Source organism: Schistocerca nitens, chromosome 8, assembly GCF_023898315.1.
Source record: "Schistocerca nitens isolate TAMUIC-IGC-003100 chromosome 8, iqSchNite1.1, whole genome shotgun sequence".
Lineage (NCBI taxonomy): Eukaryota > Metazoa > Arthropoda > Insecta > Orthoptera > Acrididae > Schistocerca > Schistocerca nitens.
Genome location: NC_064621.1, coordinates 224,140,185 through 224,164,331, shown reverse-complemented (window position 1 = coordinate 224,164,331; position 24,147 = coordinate 224,140,185). Strand labels below are relative to the sequence as shown.

The window sequence follows — 24,147 nt, the reverse complement described above, 5'->3', positions numbered from 1 at the left end:
GGATACACAAAAAAAGGGTGTGCTGTCTGTCACACTAGAAACTTTGCTAGTGTTGTTTCACTGAAATGCCATTGTGGTGTCAGTAGTTATGTAGGGTTATGTAGCCATATTAGTGTTTGGCCCAGTGATAGTTGCACATCATAACTGCTGGTTGTCAATGGACCACAGCAGGGTGCCCCTCCGCTTCCTGCTCCCATGAGTGCACCTGGAGGTGTCCAGCAGCCACCAGGGGCCACACAAGGACAACCACAGGCACCTGGTATCATGCTGTCACAGACCAATACTGTTGCGATGGGAGGTGGCCAAGTTGTTTCTTCCTCTGCCTCTGTGCCCACTAGCCAAGCAGCGGTGCAGGTAAAACGGATCATATTTACATGTTATGCCTAGTAGTATGTAGAGTCTTAAAATGTATGATTATTAGTTTTGTTCATCCATTATTTAACATACAGAATATATCCTGAACCTGTTTCAGAGAACTTGCTGCACTTTTTTGTAATAACACTAAGTGCAATACACTTTGTAGTTGTTCATTATAGTTGTTAATGCATTTATCTCATTTACTTCATTCACTTCTGCCTGTAGTTAGCTCTTCTGTGTATCCAATGATGCATGTTGATGCTGCGTTTTGAGTGACATGTTGCTTAACACTTGTTTTCATGGTGATATATTCTTTGTCTCTATTTTTCTTCTTTTTTAGATTCCTAAGAATGGTCATTTTATATCATAAGTTCATAAAATACTGTTTAGCTCCAACATGCCTTTTTTTTGCAGTTATTTGCTCCATATTTCATTTACTTTTGTATGTGCTGTTTTCAGTTTTCTATTTCTTGTTTCACACACACACACACACACACACACACACACACACACACCTCTTGGCACTGCTACCTTAAATTAGCTGACTATATGGTGGCAGCACTGCAGCTTGTCAGGTGTGAGGGGTGGTGGCAGGTGGAGTGGTCAAGGGGGGAGTGGCAGTCTGAGGGTATTTCGCCTGTCTCATACATCTTGCTCACCAGATGGTAGAGTTTTGTCAGGGATGGCTCTCCCAAGGCTGTCAGTAGTTCTAATGGAATGTTGTCTACTCCTGGGGCCTTGTTTCGACTTAGGTCTTTCAGTGCTCTGTCAAACTCTTCACATAGTATCATATCTCCCATTTCATCTTCATCTACATCCTCTTATAATATTGTTCTCAAGCCCTTGTATAGACCCCCTTTATACTCCTTCCAGCTTTCTGCTTTCCCTTTTTTGCGTAGGACTGTTTTTCCATCCAAACTCTTGACATTCATACAAGTGGTTCTCTTTTCTCTAAAGATCTCATGAATTTTCTTCTAGGCAGTATTTATCTTACCCCTAGTGATATATGCCTCTACATCCTTACATTTGTCCTTTAGCCATCCCTGTTTAGCCATTTTGCACTTCCTGTCGATCTCATTTTTGAGACGTTTGTATTCCTTTTTGCCTGCTTCATTTACTGCATTTTTATATTTTCTCCTTTCATCAATTCAATTCAATGTTTCTTCTGTTACCCAAGGATTTTTAGTAGCCCTCGTCTTTTTACCTACATGATCCTCTGCTACCTTCACTATTTCATCTCTCAAAGCTACCCATTCTTCTTCTACTGTATTTCTTTCCCCCATTCTTGTCAATCGTTCCCTGAAAGTCTCTACAACCTATTGTTCTGTCAGTTTATCCAGGTCCCATCTTCTTAAATTTCCACCTTTTTGCAGTTTCTTCAGTTTTAATCTACAGTTCATAACCAATAGATTGTGGTCAGAGTCCACATCTGCCTCTGGAAATGTCTTACAATTTAAAACCTGGTTCTTAAATCTCTGTCTTACCATTATATAATCTATCTGAAACCTTCCAGTATCTCCAGGCCTCTTCCATGTATACAACCTTCTTTCATGATTCTTGAACCAAGTATTAACTATGATTAAGTTATGCTCTGTGCAAAATTCTACCAGGTGGCTTCCTCTTTCATTCCTTACCCCCATTCCATATTCACTTACTATTCCTATTTTTTTTATTCATTATTAAACCTACTCCTGCATAACACCTATTTGATTTTGTATTTATAACCCTGTATTCACCTGACCAGAAGTCTTGTTCCTTCTGCCACCAAACTTCACTTATTCCCACTACATCTAACTTTAAGCTATCCATTTCTCTTTTTAAATTTTCTAACCTACCTGCCCGATTAAGGGATCTGACATTCCATGCTCCGATCTGTAAAACGCCAGATTTCTTACTACTGATAACGGCGTCCTCCTGAGTAGTCCCCGCCCAGAGATCCGAATGGGGGACTATTTTACCTCCGGAATATTTTACCCAAGAGGATGCCATCATCATTTAACCATACAGTAAAGCTGCATGCCCTTGGGAAAAATTACGGCTGTAGTTCCCCCTTGCTTTCAGCCATTTGCAGTACCAGCACAGCAAGGCCGTTTAGGTTAGTGTAATAAGGCCAGATCAGTCAATCGTCCAGACTGTTGCCCCTGCAACTACTGAAAAGGCTGCTGTCCCTCTTCAGGAACCACACGTTTGTGTGGCCTGTCAACAGATACCCCTCCGTTGTGGTTGCACCTATGGTATGGCTATCTGTATTGCTGAGGCATGCAAGCCTCCCCACTCATGGCAAGGCCCATGGTTCATGGGGGGAATAATAATAATGATGATGATAAAGACGAAGATGATGAAACTTGAGGTCATATCTCATCATTGGTAAATGAACCTGTTGTCAGTGATACTAATCTTCTTATGTGTTCAGTCGCTATTTCCAGGAAATTTCTAGCTTGGATGATTTTCCAGTTACCTCTCTTTCATGAACATTTCCTTGCCAGTCTTAACAACAATTATCATACTGTTAACAGGGAAAAGGGAGGCACCGTCAACCTTTTTTCCTCGAAGTTGATGCATATATGCAAGGCATTTCTCTCAGCTGCTTGGTACCGCACTCCCTGGTCACGATAGTGATGTCTTACATATCCATTCGCAATATTTGACAAACTGTCTTCTGACTTTGTTCAGTATTACACAACAAATAATAGAAAAATGAGAACCAAACAACAAAATCAGAGTTCAGAATAAATAATCAACGCAGATGACAACTTGCTTGAATCTGAAGTGTAGTGCGAGCAGAAAGTGTTGTGATAGGCAGGAAGGTTTGGAAACTGCAGGTCATTGCTGTAGCTACAGATCCTGTGAAACTGGTTGAATGTACGTCATTCTTTCCTTGTGAGCCTCACACCTCAACTTCCTTTGTAAATGTCAGTCCATAAATGCCAGTTACTAGATGTGCTGACAAATGCATAAAAGTACAACAATGCAAATGGGTTTCCAGAGCACACATATAATATCTAATGTCAAGAACATACATCTGAGTACGATGAAACAGTTCGTTTAGAAATTCACACAAAGTTGTTCTCTTGCAGATGAGTTGGAGAGCAAATTGGGTATCTGCTATTGTCCTTCACCATACCAAATGTGAAAGCCATGAAGAATATCATACATCATGTCCAAGGAGATGAATCTGTAGCACTATAGCTGCATGCTCATTGAGTAAAATAGCAGTGCACAAAATATTGCACAGCTGCCTCTAAAATGCTTTGATACAAAAACAAAATGAAGCAGCTGATTCAAATTGCTTCAAAGGATACCCAACTGCAGTTTGCAAATTCAGTATAGCAACTGAAACTTCCCCTTTGAATAATTTTACAATACTGTGCTTAAACTGACACACAATATTTTTTAGCACAACGCAATCTGACTTTCAACACACAATATTTTGTTAGCGCAACGCAATCTGACTTTCAAAATTCTCTACAAGAGAATGGCCCTGACTAACATTAAACTATCTCTTTCACAAATCACTTACCTCACAAAAATCTTCGCTGCTCAAGCTACTGCAATACAGCGAGCGCCACTACTGCCAGCTAAATAAAAGATTCGAACTATGGAAGGCACTAACTACTCATAGGGATAGTTAGCAAATAAAAGATATTAATAGAGAACAAACAATGTATTTACCTTGATATCATGACAAATTACAAAACTCCGCCATCTCTCTCCCCACATCCACCACTGCTGGCGGCTCACCTCCAACTGCCCAACGCTACGCGCTGTTCACAGCCAGCTGCCTAACACTACAATGGTTGAGTATTACAACAATGCAAAGCAGCCACAGACTGCACACGGCACAGCCGGTGATTTTCATACTGAGGTGGCGTTACCAGTAAAAAAACCTAAACAGCCTACTTACATAGCCCCCATGCTCCCCACAAAAAATTTTACAAATTTTGTTGGGCACTGGCCAATACATATTTGTTAAATTTTTTTTTCACAATTACAATAACAAAGAAATCAAATGCACACACTTATTGATACAATGTTGGTCAAAAGCTAAACTTTCTCACAGTCCATAAAGACAGTCCTAATCGTTCATCACAGTGCAGTGTTTTTCTCAAAGTCTGAGCAGTAAAAGACAATGCACACAGACGTAGTGGATTTCCATGCAGTCTTGAAGAAGTAGTGTTGTCCTTCCAACGGAAAGACAGTGCTGACTCTTGACATGCTGACAGGTAATGGGCCACAACAGAGCAAACCCACAACAGAGTCAGTCGAAGTTTTGAAGAGTATTGGTGTGTAGGTCATCACAGAGCAGACCCACTGTAGTCCTGGTAGAGATTACGGTATTGGTGGGCCACCAGAGGTGCAGACCCACTGTAGTCCTTGTAGAGATGGCTAGCAGCCATCTGTTATGACTGTGCAGGTACACAATCACCATTGAAGAGTCTTGCGGATAATATAGCAAGTCCATAACCACCACTTGTGCACTCACAAAGTTTTTGGAATTGTCCTTAGAACCAGCAATGCTGTTATCCAGTCCCTTGCTGAATTATTAACACACGTGCAAACACTAACAGTCCCTACTTGTCACATATTGTCCATATATTATGACCAACAAAAACGTGTGCAGTGAAATGTAACTTACAAGTTACTTAATTTGATGACCTGGTGTCAATTACAATTTTATAACATAAGAATACAATAACAACGGTATAAAATACATCATTAAAAACATAATAATACAGATAACATTTGTAGGAATAGGGGCTTTACAAAAGAATAGAAATAAACAAATACATCAGTGTTACAAAAATAATGACATAAGTACATACATAAAGATCAGAATAACTTTTGGAATATCAACTTCCACATGAGCATTAAAACAAAACAGAACAAATACTGTTTAAACATGTTTACAAAGTAAATAACATGGTATTAGAAAAATTCTACAACATAGGTCTTATCAGATAAACAACTAAAGACAGGAAGTACACAAATACACAAGGGAACACAAACACATAGTGGGATAACACAAGGAAAGGACAGGGTTTCTTTTACTGCAGTATCTTGCGAACAAAACTTTTTTTGTTCTTGGAGATCTCCCTTCGTTCCTCATTATTTCCAAAAGTCCTATCTGTACCTCTTTTCTGTATTCCAACCATAATTCTTTCAAAATAAATATGGCTCATTGTACAATACTCATTTTGGCCCTATCTGTTTCTTGCGGCTTCTCAATGCATTTCTTCCAATTCATCATAGTTAGTTTCTTATATAGTCTACCCCCTCTTAAGCTAACTTAAATCTACTGAGCTCAGATATATATACCAAGGGACGAGGCAATGCAGCATCACATAAAACAATAAACATCAATGACAAATATTTCAAACTGGCAAAGCAAGCTACAGTAAATCTAAATTACCAAGCAATTCAACATTACAACTAATATGAGGCAATGCGCAGCAAACAATAAAATAATCATTAGTAAAACTGGCTTAACAGCGTAATACAAAATCAAATTCAGTAACATTATGCCTGGCAAACAGCAGAAGCAAAAGCAATAAATTATATCTAAACATGACAACGCTCAAGCAGAAAAAATAGTACACTAAAGATAACAATGCAGATAAGGGAAATGTATAATCACATCTTAATGTCTAAGTAATTAAAGTGGTGCACCACAAAAACTAATTCTACAAAAAATTACTCAGTAGTTGAAAAGAAAATTATGTATGCAGTTCCTGGTATTAGTCCCTTCTTATTGTTCTTTCCATTCCAAGAGCTCCTTTTTCGAAGAATGTGGATTACAAAATTATTATTTAATAGATCTGCAGACAGAAAATATTTATATTAGTACATCTATAAAATTTTATTTTAACCAGTGCTGCAGTGCAGCTAGAAACTAGATATTAAACAAAATGGGCAAAGCAAGGCGTGAAACGTCATTCACTAGCCATATGGCATTTCTCTCAATTAGCACGACAATAGCCGTGAAATGTTGCGATGCTTTCTACAAAGGAACGTCAATAGCGATTATAATGGCCTGTTTTTTCTTCTACCTGTGCCGCTGGAAGGCTAATGGTTTTTTTTGTTCGGGCGGCTGTCGCCCAGGTGTCTGACACAGCTGTGTGCCCACGACGTATTACGTGCAGGTGGTCACTTAACTTTCGTAGGGAAATATTTACGACAGCAGTTTCCGCTACAATGGCAGTCTTAAATAAAAATATTTCACAGGTCAAGAATTAGCGTTGCAAACCTGTAAAAACAAAATCCCATGAATATAACAGTGTCCAAAAAATTTTCGTCGGCATTGTGATACATTCACGCATTTACACACATTTCATAATTCTAAAAGTACGATTCTCGGTTTCCAACATACGTCTTCACAAGGCAGAGTTCCTAACCGCTACTCATTACTCCTTACCTTATGACACATATACAAATTCGTCGACGCTTCTTCAATACTTCATCATTAGATACATAGCATAATCAAATTCTTCATATAACATTAGCTTACTAATCATAAACATACCTCAACAACATAATACACATCGTCGTCGTAAAAAATAACATCATAACACCTCAGTCAAATCTCAAAATCGTCGTAGCTTCCTCCAATAGTTTCAAAACCTAAAAAAAATTCTCTGCTCATTTCAAAAGTGTCATCTGCCTCAAACGTACTTTAAAATCATGATTCCATACCAAACACATCATTCGAAGCTCACATTGTATCACAATGGTTCCGAAAAAATATGAACAGTTTACAAAGTACAGACAAAATACAATTTCATACGTATGAAGTTATTCAACTGTGTAATTACGTAAACATCTGTCACTGACGTAGTAAAAAAAATGTTTGTCTCTCTCAGTTAAATGATCTGATAGCTGTGTAATACTGTGTTGGAGAAATATGGTACCGATGTGTAAAGTTGTATAAGCAAATACCATATTAGCTAGGGTTCCTTGTGGTTGCCACACACATGGTACACAAAGTAAGCGTGTACCCCCCTGAGGATTAATGTAATTATACCCTCAGGTGTTACAGATTACAGCAATGGAATGAAATATATCTCGGAAAACTTTCTTTGTAATAAAAAATCTTTAAAAATAAGTGTTTTAAGTACAAAATTAATCACTCAAATACGTGCCCTGCAGCGCTAAACTGTGCGTCTTGTCGCAAGACACTCTCTGTGTAAGTGTCGTAGATATCGTCCTCCGAAAGCTGAGTTCCACAAAAGTCAATGTACTTACCTCATGATACACAAAAGTGAAATGCTTTGCGTATAGATATCTTAGTTATTACGCTTATTGTTGTGATGAAGAAAGTACTGTACTGTAACGTATTGTTGTGCCACGAAAAAGGCTGTCTCATTGTAGCTATACCACAAAAGTTACTACTAAAACATGCTTTTCTTTCCAGAAGAATTCAGAAAGCTGTGCAGATATAAAACAGATAACAGCGCAAAAGCAACAAGGTAAATTGTGTCACACATTAGTAGCGTCGTGATATAGTCGTGTAGCTGTCACATAAACTAACCTCTGTGTCATCTGGTATCCCTCAGAAAGCACTTTAAATTCAGAATGTATTTTCAAATAAACCAAAATGTTGCATTAAAAAAAAGCAGATTATCTTTCAATAAACGGTTTTACATGTGAAATGTGGTGCAGAATGCGGTATACGTCGGTAAAGAATGCTAAATCTTTTCTCAAGGTTAGCGTCTGTGTTATTTTTCTCGGAACCAGCGGGCGCACGCGGCTGCCTGCTGTGCGAGTCATTGTCTGTTTCTTTGCTGGCGCGCGTCGTTATTCGGATTAGGAGACCGAACTTCTACAAATTCGCCTTGCCGAGAGGGCCCAGCTCTGTTAGAATCCCGCCAGTTCTGATGCAATTCAGGTCTGTCGTTACGATCATATCGTCTGTCGTCATGTCGGTAGATGCCATGGTTTCTTTCTTGTCGGTCACGAGATGGAGAATTTCTCCCTGAATCGTAACTGCGCGCTGGACCGTTACGTCTAAAGTTATTCTGTCTCCCGTGATAATAATAGTTCTGGTTGCCAAATTGTCTGTTTCTCTGATTGTCTCTGTGATAGTCATTACCGCGGAGAGGTGATCTTTCCCTGTAATTATTACTACTCTGCCAACGGTTGTTATACGGGTGGTGTCTGTTTTGGTCACGATTTGCTTTGTAAGAATAGCCTTGTCGTGTCCAGTTATTGTTTCTGTCGTCACAGAATTGTGACGTATGTGACCTGTAGTGATTGTTTTCCCGTTTTCGCATTCCGCTATTGTGAGTGTCAATTTCTAATTCTTGTAAGAGTCCCTGAAATGCTTCAATGTCATCTTTGCAACGTCCTGCTAAAATAATATGTCTTAAATGTTCAGGCAGTTTGATTAAGCAAATTCGGATGAGTTCTGAGGGGCTGTATGGGTTTGACAGGTACTGATTCTTGTGCAACATGTCTTCAAAATATTTCACAAGACTGGAGAATTCAGATTGTTCGAAATGTTTCATCATTATGATGCCATGTTTTACTCGGTCTTGTGTGGCTTGAGACCAGTATGCGGAGAGGAAGGCATGGTAAAATTCTCCTTCACTGTGGCAATCGTGAATGACCGATCGCATTCTTACAGCTGGTTCATTCTCTAAGTAGCCACACATAAATTCTAACCTGTGCTCCAATGACCAGTTGGGAGGAAAACAATGAGAGAATTGATGGAGCCACGCTTGTGGATGAATGTCGTTGGCAGAATTCTTAAATGTTTTGAATTTACGTGTAGTAATGAACAGCTTATAGTCAAAATCATCATGTCGGCGAGTCGCATGTCGGTCATTATTACGTCGTTTCGGCGGTTCCATCTCAAAATTCGGTGTGCCTTGCCAATTTCTTTCATAATTTCCGAAGTGTCCTGTGTTATTATTTTGTGGCTGTTCCATATTTCTAAGTCCCTCTTCCCGTATTGGGGCGCGAGTGTCCTCTGAAATACGTAATTCTTGTACTACTTGTGCCAACTGATCTTGCACTTCCCGGATTTCTCTTTTGTACTGTGTATTGATTTGATTTTGATTTTGTTTGAATTTTCTAATTTGTTCATACTCTTCAGTGTCAGTGAAGGCTACAGGTGTTGTGTCATTCAGATCATCATCTACCCTCGTAGATAAGTTAGTGAACTGATCTGAAAGTTCGGCTACTTTATCCGATAATGTACTTATTTCCTCAGTGTGTTTTTCTGCTGTGTCTTTTAAGTTTTCCTGGGTTTTTGCAAGTTGCGTAACCGAATCGGTAGATGCAACTGAGTCAAATTTAGCTTGCAAGGTCTCATGATTTTCATGAACAGTAGTTTGCAGTTCTTTTATGGCTGCTTCGTGATTCTGTAGTGCATTTTCATGCCGCGAAAAAATAGGTTGGAAATGTTCACAAATTTGTGTTTTTACGTCATTACAGACTTTTTGACATTTCGATTCAATGTGATGTAACTCATTAGTTAAATCCTCACGTGTTTGTTCAAGTGTGGTATCTAACTTTTTAAGATTTTGTTCCACTGTGTCTAACTTTTGAAGATTTTGTTCCATTGTGTCTAACTTTTGAAGATTTTGTCCCATTTGTTTCATTTCTCTCTGATTTTGTTCCATTTGTTGCATTAATTGCAATAATAATGTATTAGTGTCTGGAATCTGTTTCTCTATGCTTTTTGGCAGTGCATTTTCACCGGCAACATTCACATTTTGACAAGCAGAAAATGTGTCTTGACTTATTTGAGAAAACGGTGAGGATCCAAAACCTGAATCTACAGTATTTGTGAGATCGTCTCGTGTCATTTCGGATTCCTGAGCCGAGCTATTGCCGACCGATCGATCGATAATGCTTCCCTGTTCTCTAATTGTTTCGCTGTCTACACCATTGTTTGCAACCTGCTCCATCTCCCTATGCGCAATTACCAAATTACTACTTTTAACATTAGTTAATTCATTACTCTGCGGCGCTAACATACTGCTTTCGTCTTCGCTGTCGTTTCTCAATTTACTTTGGAGCCTAGTGTTACGCTTTTCACACGCCATTATTGTCACAGTATTTCACACGACAACACAGAAAAAACACAATTTGAAGAGCAAAAATAAGAGAACACATTAACGTAACACTGAAAATAATATCTAGTTAATTGCAGCTGCGAAATACTTGGTGCAAATCTACATGCATGCCACAACTATTTTACTATACAACACTGAAAAACTACAACTACAATGGAGATTCTCTCTACAATTACGCGCTAGCAATAAACAAAATCTACACTAATTATACAAACTACAAGAAAAAATCAGAAGATTCCAGTGAGGTATCCTAGGCTAAGGGTCGACATATGAAACTTCCCCTTTGAATAATTTTACAATACTGTGCTTAAACTGACACACAATATTTTTTAGCGCAACGCAATCTGACTTTCAACACACAATATTTTGTTAGCGCAACGCAATCTGACTTTCAAAATTCTCTACAAGAGAATGGCCCTGACTAACATTAAACTATCTCTTTCACAAATCACTTACCTCACAAAAATCTTCGCTGCTCAAGCTACTGCAATACAGCGAGCGCCACTACTGCCAGCTAAATAAAAGATTCGAACTATGGAAGGCACTAACTACTCATAGGGATAGTTAGCAAATAAAAGATATTAATAGAGAACAAACAATGTATTTACCTTGATATCATGACAAATTACAAAACTCCGCCATCTCTCTCCCCACATCCACCACTGCTGGCGGCTCACCTCCAACTGCCCAACGCTACGCGCTGTTCACAGCCAGCTGCCTAACACTACAATGGTTGAGTATTACAACAATGCAAAGCAGCCACAGACTGCACACGGCACAGCCGGTGATTTTCATACTGAGGTGGCGTTACCAGTAAAAAAACCTAAACAGCCTACTTACACAACTAACTGAAGAGGAAAACTGTGGGACACATTTTGCTTATGGTTTCCAAATTAAGCTTATTTCCATCAGGAGATCTCCTTCTTTAAACAGAATTTGCAGATCTAAGGGAAGAAAGATACTGATGGATGCATTTACAATCTCACTGTGGAGTTATCCAGTACAGGTATCATTAGATCCATTAACTGTCATCCACAGGTTATGATAGTGATTATATGTGATGCCCATGACTAGGTTAATATTTCATTGTACACATGTCCCACTCATCATACTATGCTGGGTTTCACAGGTGGTGTATATTTCCTTTTTCAAACCTGGTGTTTCTTATTTTAACCAGTCTGATGTACTTTATTCTGAAGGCAGTAGAATATGCCTTATAATGACCCTAAAATCCGCAAAAACCTGAAGCAGTTATGATAAATTTCATTAGTGGTTTATTTGTCTTGAATACTTTTAATCTCGCATTTCTCCACAAGACATTATCAAATGAAAGTACACAAAATTATTGGTTTCTTTTTCTTGAATTCTTTTAATCTTACAAAAAGAATAGTTGCTACTCACCATATAATGGAGATGCTGAGTCACAGATAGGCACAACAGAAAGACTATCGGAAAGTGAGCTTCCAGCCAACAAGTCCTTTATCGAAAACACACACACACACACACACACACACACACACAACTCACACTGACACACACACACACACACACACACACACGACCACAGTCTCTGACAGCTGGAGCCATCCTGGATTTTCCATTGTTTGATGCTACACACACACACACACACACACACACACACGCGGACACAACTCACTCTGACACACACACACACACACACACACACACGACCACAGTCTCTGACAGCTGGAGCCATCCTAGATTTTCCATTGTTTGATGCTTTTAAACTTTTTACATTTGTGGATGTCCATGATGTCATAGATGACTCCCAGAAACACATTTTGTTTATGCGTTTTCAATTTCTGAATCATTGCATTGGACTACTCAGATGTGTCTAGCAAAGGTATGGATTGACCAGCCTATTTTCTGGATTTGAAGCTACGCAACTTCTATCCGTGAAGCAGCTTAAAGGTTGTGGTGTGCTGATGGAATCCCACCATGCTTGTGTAATCAGTGCAAACCATAAAATGATCATTCCAGTAGTGACATAGTAGAACCAGGATGCTTATTTTGTGCTTTGCTTAAGACATAACTGTGGCAAATGATAGACAGAGAAGACCTTCACGCGATTTCAGGCTGTATTACACTGCCTCAGAGACTGAAACAAAACAATAAGTAACAACATAGAAGAATATCAACCTCTGAAATGGATTGTCTGCAAGAATGATTTTAATCCTTAAATCATTCACTTGATGTGTTTTGGAAACCATTATTCCTGTTGATATTTGACTACTGATCATACAATGTAGATTTTTACAGGAAGTGTTTGTTTTCTTTGATCTTTGGGATTTTAGCTGTGAATCAAGGCATATTCTTGCACCTAAGACAGAGGAATATGGCTTCAACCATGGCAGATATGCCAAAGAAATGGATATCACAAAGAAAATGTGACAGACTATTTACAACAAAATTAAGTAGTAAATGTATTATCTATGAAACTGTACTTAAAATACTTTAATTTCTGTAACAGCATTTTTAAGATGATCTTGGGTGGGTACTGTATCCCCAAATATTAATCCATAGGAATGAAATTTTCACTCTGCAGCAGTGTGTGCACTGATATGAAGCTTCCTGGCAGATTAAAACTGTGTGCCGGACCAAGACTCAAAAGGCAGAGGTCCCGAGTTTGAGCCTCGGTCCACACTTCTAATCTGCCATGAAATTTCACATCAGTGCATACCTACAGAGTGAAAATTTTGTTCTGGAGACATCCCCCAGGCTGTAGCTAAGCCGTATCTCTGCAATATCTGTTCTTCCAGTAGTTCTAGTGTTGCAAGTTTCACAGGAGAGCTTCTGTGGAGTTTGGAAGGTAGAGGATGAGGTACTGGCGGAAGTGAAGCAGTGAATATGGGTCGTGAGTCTTGCATGGCTAGCTCAGTTCATAGAGCACTTGCCTGTGACAGGAAAAGATCCATAGTTTGAGTTCAGTCTGTCACACAGTATTAATCTGCCAAGAAGTTTTAATCCATAGGATGTTAACATAGGCTTAGTTAAACAGTACTCTGTGAATGCATGCACTCCTCTCACACTTTGGTGTAGGAAGAAAAGGAAATTTACAGCTGGTCACTGCTAGAAAATTATAATAGACATTCCAACCTGAGAAATAGGTGCCTCTGCCTTGTTGCGTGCCCACCAGCATGCTCACAACATGAGTTGTATTGTATAAGGTAAATGATTGGAATTAGGTATACCATGTCACTCATAATCTTGTCCAAAAGAGAGAGAAGTGGAGCAGTCTCATCAGTCTGTGTGTAATGGGAGTTAGTTCACTTGAACATATTTTTGAAGGCCATGCATAAAATAATAATAATAATAATAATAATAATTATTATTATTATTATTATTATTATTATGAGCAGTTCAAAAGACTGTGCAAATGTTCAAAATGGATGCAACTTTGATGACTCGTGTGCCCCTAATCTATCCCAGTAATCCTCACGGGAAAGGAGACTACAATTTAACACTGAATCCATACTATGTATCATTCCTGCAAATATTCACATCATTGCGATGTGATGGTTCAGTTAAAGGCCAACTGAAATATTGCCTGGTCTGACAAGGATTCAGTCTCATGATCTTTCAGTTTCTAGGCTTTGCTGCTTGACTACTGGGCCCGACATTGAAGGCCAAGTTGAGTTGTTAATATGCCACTGTACTATGTGCTATAAAAATCATTCATTGGAATGCTGTTACAACACCAGAGCACTTGCCAGTGAAAGGAAAAGGTTCTGAGTTCGAGTTTGGTCTGACACACAGTGCCACAGTGGGGAAGAGGGTGGCAAACATCTGTGATCATTTTGTGGATTTCTGACCTCACTTTTACAGTCAACATAGCCAATTAAATAAATTCCTTAAACTTCTCAATCCAGGGGAAGAACGTACGGTCACATATATAGCAGGCAAGTTCAATGTTTTCAAATATAAATTAAGCCTATGGAAAAATCAAGTCTATTCCTTGCGTGAAATATTTCCCAGGGCTCAAGGTAGACTTTTCAAAGACACTGCAAAACTCAGGGGTGATATTGAATTATTTGTTAGACTGTTCTTGCTTGGGCTGTTGTTGTATCCCATTCCTTCCAGTGTGGGGAGATACATCTTGTTGTATGACTGGTTCAAGGATCTGCTTGTTCCAAACACTTACTTTAAGAGTTTATAAGATAATATCTTCTTGACCACACAAACAAGTTTCAAACATTATTTAAATGTTTGCCTTGTCTCTATGTATGCACATTTTTTTTTCCTCTTATGAAATTTTCAAACTTCTGACAACCTGTGGAGGCCAACATCCAGCAGTGTGGTATGATCGGCTGAGAAGGACTAAGGGAAGTGGATGGGAAAGAAAATAATGAGGCTGTGGAGGGATAGGAGTACGATGCCTAGGCCCTATGTTCAGATCATGAAAGATACCCTCAGTGAACCTGAACCAGACGTGGGGTTGAGGTTTTGGCAGGCTATGACGGTTTCCTCTACACGGCCCACAAACAGATTGGCATAGGAGGGTGCCATGCAGGTGCCCACAGCAGTGCTGTGAATCCATACTAATATTGGAAATGCAAAGGTGTGTTATCTTTCCATGACTAAATCACTGAACCAATTTTGAATTCTGAGGAAGAACATAGTTTACTTAAGGGGAAAAAAAAAATACCAACCCATAAGAGGGTAAAGTAGGGAATGGAACATTTTTTTTTTACTTCAGTGAACATAAACTGTGAAATAATTATTGAATTTGTTGCATAATGTACAAGTTGTATAAAGTATAGTAACTAGGTAACACAATAGATAGATTCACACTCGTGCCCACACCTCTCCGTATGCTCCGTTTGGCAGCTATGCTGCATGTGTCGCCATGTTGCTTGCATGTTGGGACAATAGAGGGGGCCAGGGGGATCCCTAATCACAAGTTATGCTGACCCAAACAGACAAACACATGAAGGCAGCTGAAATTATTGCACATACAATAATTTACTGAGTCCCCATCATCCATTGTAACAAAACAACTGATGTGCGAGCACAGCCACGGGTAAGTTAGTTTTTTATGTAACTTTCTGTCAGAGGAGAAGTATTTATTATGTGAACCTGTAATTAGTTAGATGTGTAAGGAATGTTGTTAGGAGAGGCAGTGTTTGATAGAAGTGAGGCCATGGGGATGGGGGAAGTTGGTGTATAGGGAAGTGCGTTAACAGTGATGAATAGGGTACAGGTGGTATTGGGATGGATGTTGTTGAGAGTTGGTGAGGGAAGTGGTTCGTAGTCTACCTGCCAAGCTGCAATCCTTACCAGCATTATGTATTCAGCTGGCACAATGTAACTGTTTGTTTATACAAGCTTGATATCTATAAAATTATGAGACACAGTTTCTGGCTAGTACTTACCTTAAACAGGCAAAAACTTACTACAGTCATTAGACATATGTGAAAATACACAACACTATACTTGCTTTTTAGGAGGAGTGGAGGATAGCACATGGAGGCTAGAAAGGAAGGGCAGGTAACTCGCATCTCCAGATGAGGATGGGTGAGGGGGAGGGTGAGGGTGAGGGTATGTGTTAAATGCTTGAATGTAATTTTTTTTTGAGTAACAGATAAACTGTATGCCTTTGATCATCATATTGTCCCTACCTAATGTAATCATTCAATAAGAGAGAAATTTATTGGGTTGGCAGAGGGATAAAAAGTTGAAAATAAATAATACTGATAAAAATGAAGTCTGAGCTGAAATCGTGCTGGAATCCTGTTGCATAGCAAACACATATTCTGCTGTTTCCTGTGTGTTGCAATATTAACATATAGCTGTCTCACCACATCAGAATAGTGCAGTAGTTGAGGAAGTGACAGTGCTGGCCAGATGCTGAGACACTTCTGGAAAGTGTTCCAGGAGTGCAAGAGTTGGCCAGACAAGCAGCAGCAAATGAAAATACACAAAATTGTTCATTTGATTCTCTCTGAGAGTTCCAGTGCACAATATGTAAATGCTACAGATATAGTTGACTAAGGTACTCCAAAATGTATGGGTCATTTGTTGTAACCAAAATTTTCTCAATTTTTATAGGCAGTAGAAAGATCTCTCTTTCTCTCTCTCACTCACTCTCACTCTCGTACATCCAAAAACTTATCACTTTCATCTTCGTCAATATGAATGTTAATGAGTAAAATGACACTGTGGTTAAGACAGTGAACCTGTACTCAAACAATAGAAACTCCAGGCAGGAATATCAAAATGTAGGAAAGGGCAGATAGCTACTTACCATAAAGAAGACACATTAAGTTGCAGACAGGCACAATAAAAGACACTTACATAAAGCCACAGACTATATCAGTAAAAAGGAGACACACACCATTCATACACCAGTGCACAAAAACTCCGCAATCTCCACCAGAATGCAACTATCAGATGGGATGCAAGCAGCAATATGAAGAGGACAGGAAAGGGATAGTAGTGTACAAGTGGGAGAGAGACAAGCACTGTCTGGTGGAGTGTGCAGGGAATAGAATGACAGCAGGCACAGTATCAGGAGGTTGTGAGGCAGGGAATTGGAGAAAAAAAGGAGCACAGCAAATAAACAGGATGGGGGATGAGAGTGGGGAGGACATGATAGGACAGAGGAGATGGAAACTGTTGGACAGAGGGCGTGGGGACAGTATCTAACTATAGGTTGAGGCCGGGATAATGATGGGAGCGGAGAATGTGTTGTAAGGATAATTTCCATCTTCACAGTTAAGAGAAGCTGGTGGTGGCTCAGGTAGTGAAGCAAGCATTGAAATCAGGTGTGTTATGTTCAGCTGCATGTTGTGCCATAGGGTGGTCTACTTTTCTCTTGGCTGCGATTTGGTGGTGGCTATTCGTCTTGGTGGACAGCTGGTTGGTAGTCATACCAATATAAAAAGCTGTGCTGTGATTGCAGCAGAGCTGGTAAATGATGTGGCTGCTTTCATAGGTGGCCTGGTCCCAGATGATATAGGATAAACCTGTGACAGGACTGGAATAGAAAGTGCTGATGTGTGGATTAAGCAGGTTTTGCACCTGGGTCTTCCACAGGGATATGATCCTTGTGGCAAGGGATTGGGAGTGGTAGTGGCATAGAGAAGGACTAGGATGTTGTGGAGGTTGGGTGGGTGACGGAACATCTTTTTAGGAGGGATGGGAAGTATCTTGGGTCATATGTCTCCCATTTCAGGACTGGTGATAGGTAGTCAAAGCCCTGGTGAAGGATGTGGTTCAGTTGTTCCAGTCCATGGTGGTACTGGGTGATGAAGGGGACACATCTCTGTGACCAGTTCTTGGGGTGGTGGTGGGAGGATTGGGGGTGTGAATGGAAATGGCCGTCATTTCAGGGCTGGTGATAGGTAATCGAAACCCTGGTGAAGGATGTGGTTTAGTTGTTCCAGTCCATGGTGGTACTGGATGATGAAGGGGACACATCTTTGTGACCAGTTCTTGGGGGGTGGTGGGAGGATTGGAGGTGTGAAGGGAAATGGCATGTAAGATCTGTTTGCAGACTAGGTCTGGGGATAGTAACTGTCTGTGAAAGCCTTAGTGAGACGCTCACCATACTGAGCAACGGAGTTTTTGTCACTGCAAATATGCCGTCTCTGGGTGGCGAGGCTGTGTGGGAGGGTTTATTCAGTCTGAAAAGGATGACAGCTGTCGAAATTCAAGTACTGTTGGTGGTTGATGGACTTAATATTGAGGTGTGGAGCCATCAGAGAGGAGGAGGTCAACATCTAGGAAGGTGGCACGCTGGGCTGAAGAGGACCACGTGAAGCTGATTCGAGAGGAGGTTTTGAGGTTGTGATGGAATGAAGATAGGATATCCTGTCTCTGAGTCCAGATAATGAAGATATCATCAATGAACATGGACCAGATTAGGGGTTTGGTGTTTTGGGAGGCTAGGAGGGTCTCCTCTAGATGACCCATAAAAAGAGTGGCATAGGAGGCTGGCATGCTGGTGCCCATGGCTGTGCCACAGATTTGTTTATATACTTTCCCTTCAAAGGGTAAGTAGTTGTGGGATAGGATAAAGTAAGTAAGGTGTATAAGGAATGAGGTAGTCGGTTTGGGGTCTGAAGGATGTTGGGAATGACAGTGTTTAATAGCAGTAAGACCACAGGCATGAGGGAACTTTGTATATAGGGAGGTTGCATCAACAGTCACAAGACGTGAATCCAGGAGGTAAAGGGGTGGGGATGGTGGAGAGTCAGTGAAGGAAGTGGTTGGTGTCTTTGACGTGGGGGGCTAGATTATAGGAAATTGGTTGGAGATGTTGGTTAATGTGAGCCGAGATTCTTTCAGTGGGAGCACAATAACCAGCCATAATGGGGCATCCAGGATTGTTGGGTTTGTGGATTTTGGGCATCACATAGGAGGTGGGTGTGTGGGGTGTCACAGAGATGATGAGAGAAATGGATGCAGGGGAGAAATTCTGGAAAGGGCTCAAGTCTTTAAGCAGGAATTGGAAGTTGAGTTGGACTTATGGAATGGGATTGCTCTGGCAGAGTTTATTGGTGTAGTAGTCAGGTAATTGGTGGAAGCCTTCTGCCATGTAGTCACTGCTATTCAAAACAGCTGTGGTGGAACCTTTGTCTGCAGGTGGGATGAATAGGTCAGGATTAGTTTTGAGGTTGTGTATGAAAGTTTGGTATTCTGATGAATGGACCCGGAAAGGGAAGGTGAGGTTAAGGTTGTGATGGGGAATTCCTGGAAGGTGACCAGCTGGTGGTTAGATGGGAGGGGTAGGGGGGGGGGAGACTGCAATATAGTTGGATGGTGGTATGAACTGGAAGAGGCAGGGTGCAATGTTGGAATTAGGGTATTTAGGGTTTGAGAAATCAGTGGCAAGTTATGAACCACCTTCTGCTGATATCCCACTGCCACCTTGGAGCACCACTATTCAACCCATATCGTACCCACAGTGTTCCTCCTTGTCCACACCTCATAGCAGCTAAACCATGCCTAGCTAACCTTTTCAACTCGCCACATCCCCCAAAACTCCCTACCAACTCTCTTACAAATCCAGAGCCAAAAGTTTCCCACAACACTGTTGTTAATCTTTCCACCAAAACCCCTCAGCTCCACAGAAGTTTCAGTCCCATCCAAAGGCCTCACCTCAAACCCTACACCCAAATTTAATCACCCTGGGCTTGTCAGAGACCTGCTCTCCTTCTCCCGATGCCCGCAACGGAAACACTTCTTTGCCACCAATCCCTTGAACCAAAACCACCCTAATTCTAACATTGTACCATTTGTCTTCCAGTTCATACCACCACACAACAATGATCCTTTCCCCTTCTCAGCTAACCACCCACTGGTCACCATCCAGGAACTCCTTACCTCCAACATAGCCTCACCATCCTTCCCCAGGTCCCTTCTTCAGAACACCAGCCTTTCAGTAGAAGAAAGAATAGACACACACAACTTCAAAACAAATCTTGACCTAATCATCGTATGTGCAGACAAAGCTTCCACCACTGTTGTTATGAATTGCAGTGACTACCTGGCAGAAGGCATCTGCCAGTTATCTGACTTCTCCAGCTATTAACTCTGCCAGAGTGACTCCATCCTGGAAATCTAACACAACCTCCAATCCTTGCTTAAAGCTTTAGGCCTTTACCAGAGCATCTCCCCTGAAACCCTCTCATTTGTCACGCCTATTTCACCACGCACACTCACCTTATACATGCTTCCCAAAATCCACAAACACAACAATCCTCGACACCTGATTGTGGCTGGTTGTTGTGCCGCCACAGAAAAAGTGTCAGTCAATGAGGACCAACACCTCCAACCAATTGCCCATAATCTAGCCTCCCACATCAAAGACACCAACCACTTCCTTCACCAACTCACCACCGTCCCCACTCCTTACCTCCTGGATCCCTATTTTGACTGTTGACGCAACCTCTCTATACACAACCATCCTTCACGCCCGTAGTCTTATTGCTGTTGAACACTAACTATGCCGGCCTCCTTCAGACTCCAAACCCACATCCTCATTCCTCATACACCCTACGAACATTATCCTAACCCATAATTGCTTTTCCTTTGAAGGGAAGGTATATAAACAAATCCATGGCATAGCTATGGGCACCCATATGGCACCCTCCTATGCCAACCTTTTTATGGGCCATCTGGAGGAGATCTTCCTAGCCTCCCAAAACACCAAACTCCTAGTCTGGTTCATGTTCATTGATGATTTCTTCATTATCTGGTCTCAGGGCCATTCTCCGCTCCCATCATTATCCCGGCCTCAACCTATAGTTAGATACTGTCCCCACACCCTCTGTCCAACAGTTTCCACCTCCTCTGTCCTATCATGTCCTCCCCACTCTCATAAACCTACAAACACAACAATCCTCGACACCTGATTGTGGCTGGTTCTTGTGCCGCCACAGAAAAAGTTTCAGTCAATGAGAACCAACACCTCTAACCAATTGCTCATAATCTAGCCTCCCACATCAAAGACACCAACCACTTCCTTCACCAACTCACCACCGTCCCCACTCCTTACCTCCTGGATCCCTATTTTGACTGTTGACGCAACCTCTCTATACACAACCATCCTTCACGCCCGTAGTCTTATTGCTGTTGAACACTAACTATGCCGGCCTCCTTCAGACTCCAAACCCACATCCTCATTCCTCATACACCCTACGAACATTATCCTAACCCATAATTGCTTTTCCTTTGAAGGGAAGGTATATAAACAAATCCATGGCATAGCTATGGGCACCCATATGGCACCCTCCTATGCCAACCTTTTTATGGGCCATCTGGAGGAGATATTCCTAGCCTCCCAAAACACCAAACTCCTAGTCTGGTTCATGTTCATTGATGATTTCTTCATTATCTGGTCTCAGGGCCATTCTCCGCTCCCATCATTATCCCGGCCTCAACCTATAGTTAGATACTGTCCCCACAACCTCTGTCCAACAGTTTCCACCTCCTCTGTCCTATCATGTCCTCCCCACTCTCATAAACCTATCTTTGTTCAAATAATTTACAGGTTTGGTACCGAGTGACGTCGTCAACCACCGCCGATATTTCGACAGGAGCACACCCTGCCATTCTCAAGGAACAACTGAGACCGGCAGGGTGTGCTCCTGCTGAAATATCGGCGGTGGTCGATGATGTCACCCGGCAGCAAACACATAAATTATTTAAACATTCAATTCGCCGGGTAGTTAAGGTCTCACATTGTTTACCTCTGCGGGGAGGAAATGTATCGTTGCTTGAAAGGCAGTTGTGCTTTGAGAATGGCAGGGTGTGCTCCTGCCGAAATATTGGTGGTGGTCGACATCGTCACCTGGCAGCAAACCCATAAATTATTTGAACATCTAATTTGCCGGGAAAAGTTAAGGTCTCACACCCTGTCTTTGTTCCTTCACAACCTCAACACCTCTCCCATCCACTTCACGTGGTCCTACTTAACCCAGGGTGCCACTTTCCTAGATGTTGACCACCTCCTCTCTGATGGCTCCATCTGCACCTCTGGCCTCATTAAACCCACTAACCACCAACAGTACCTGCATTTTGACAACTGACATCCCTTTCACATGGTAAAACCCCTCCCAGACAGGCTGACAACCCGGGGGTGGCATATCTGCAGAACTCCTTGCCCTGTATGCTAAGGGTCTGACGAAGGTCTCCACAGACAGGTGCTATCCCCCAGATCTAATCTGCAAACAGATCTTCCACACCATTTCCCTTCACACTCCCAATCCTCCCACCACCCCCAAGAACCATTCACAATGGAGTGTCCCCTTCATCACCCAGTACCACCCCGGACTGGAACAACTGAACAATAATCTTTGTCAGGACTTTGTTTACCTATCATCACCCTGAAATGAGGGACATCTTATCCAAGAGACTTCTCACCTCCCTAATGTGGTGCTCTGTCACCCACCCAACCTCCACAACATCCTAGTCCAAGGATCACATCTGTGTGAAAGACCCAGATGCAAAACCAGTCAATCCACCCACCCAGTACTACCTATTCTACTACTGTCATTGGTTTATCCTACCGCATGAGGGGCTGGGCCACCTGTGAAAGCAACCATGTCATTTACCAGCTTTTTCTATTGGTATGACTACCAACCAGCTGTACACCAAGATGAATGGCCACCACAAAATTGGGGCCAAGATTGAATGGCCACTGCTAAACTTTGGCCGAGAGCAAAGTAGCCCTCCCTGTGGCACTATGTGCAGCTGAACATAACACACTGATTTCAATGGCTCCTTCACTACCCAAGCCATCTGGAGCCTTCCCTCTGCCACCCGCTTTTCTGAACTGCGAAGATGGGAGTTATCCTTACAACACATTTTCCGCTGCCATAATTGTCCTGGTGTCAACCTGTAGTAACACACTGACCTTACACCCTCCGTCCAACATTTTCCACCCCCTCTGTCCTGTCATGTCCTTCCCATTCTCATCTCCCACCCTGTTTATTTGCCACCCTCTGCCAATGCGTCTGCCATCTTTCCCTGCTTCTCTACTCTTTAGCTCCTTTTCTCCCCATCTTCCTACCCCACAACCTCCTGAAGCTGCACCTAGCCACTGCACACTCCACCAGACAGTGTTCATCTGTCTTCCCATCCGTACATTTCTATCCCTTCCCCTTCCCTGCTGCATCCTGATTGCTGCTTGCATCCCATGTGATAGTTGCATTCTGGCCTGAGATGCTGGAGTTGGTGGTCATGTGTGCATGAGGTGCGCTTGCTTGTGTGTACGAGTGGTGTGTCTCTCTCTTTTACTGATGGTAGCTGTGGCCAAAAACTTTAAGTAAGTCTCTTTTAATTGTGCCTGTCTGCAACTTAACATGTCTTCTCTACGGTAAGTAGCAATCTGTCTTTTCACACATTGTTGAACCTGTATTCATATTGAGTGGTATTAGGATTTTTGTTTGAGTATCACAGCTTATGTTCTCTGTATAATGATGTGTGTCTGTGCTCTACAAGCCATCTGATTTGTGACAGAGGGTACTTCATTCTCCTTTTTTACTTGTTCAGTTCAGGAATAGTGTGAAGGAAGAACTACAGTCAGTAAGTGTCCATATCAGCTCTCATTTCTCTGATTTTTTGTCATGATTATTTTGTGATCTGTGTGCAGCAAGAAGGAATGTGAAGAAATAATATGTTTCTTAATTCTTCTTGTAACATATCTTCTCAGAAGTTTTCTGTAATTTCTTTGACTGATTTAATTCTGAGGTAGTGCCTCAAGGAAGATCAGACCTATGTTCTTCCTCATAATTGTCTAACTAAGCTAATCTTGAGCTGCTTTCTTTCTATGAATACTTATCTGCAGCTCAATAATTAATTTGGGGTTACTGTGTATGAAAGAAGAGCAGTTGGGTCTTTTGATTTTTGAGAACTGTGTCCCTACTGATAAGTCATGAATAAAAACAGTGACTCTACAGAGGTGATTGCTTTCTTATCATTTGGCATCCCATTTTAGAATAATGGTCAAGTGTGTGGCACACTACTAAATAAGACTAACAGGTGACTTTGAACATATACAAAGAAGGGTGGTGTAAATGGTCACAAGTTTGTTTGACTGATGGAGGAGAGTCACAAGGATGTTGAAATACCCAAGTTGACAGAGTCTTTTAAGTGTATGCCAATTATCTCACACAAAACTACTTACAGAATTGCAATGACCAGTATTAAGTGAAGATGGAGATATTCTTCAGCTATTGTCCCCATA

General features: G+C 41.3%; 1 protein-coding gene across 3 annotated transcripts in view; it reads left to right on the top strand.

Moving 5' to 3' along the window:
* LOC126199282 (mediator of RNA polymerase II transcription subunit 25) overlaps positions 1-24,147 on the top strand; it is a 194,660-nt gene that overhangs the window by 124,923 nt on the left and 45,590 nt on the right. Inside the window, exon 13 of one of the 3 annotated variants that reach the window (XM_049936091.1) lies at positions 172-354. The exons of 1 other annotated variant lie outside the window; for it this stretch is intronic. In XM_049936091.1, the coding sequence (XP_049792048.1) occupies positions 172-354 (183 nt within the window). Of the gene's footprint in view, positions 1-168; positions 355-24,147 lie in introns of all 3 variants that reach the window. One more of the 3 variants, XM_049936090.1, reaches the window with a different exon arrangement.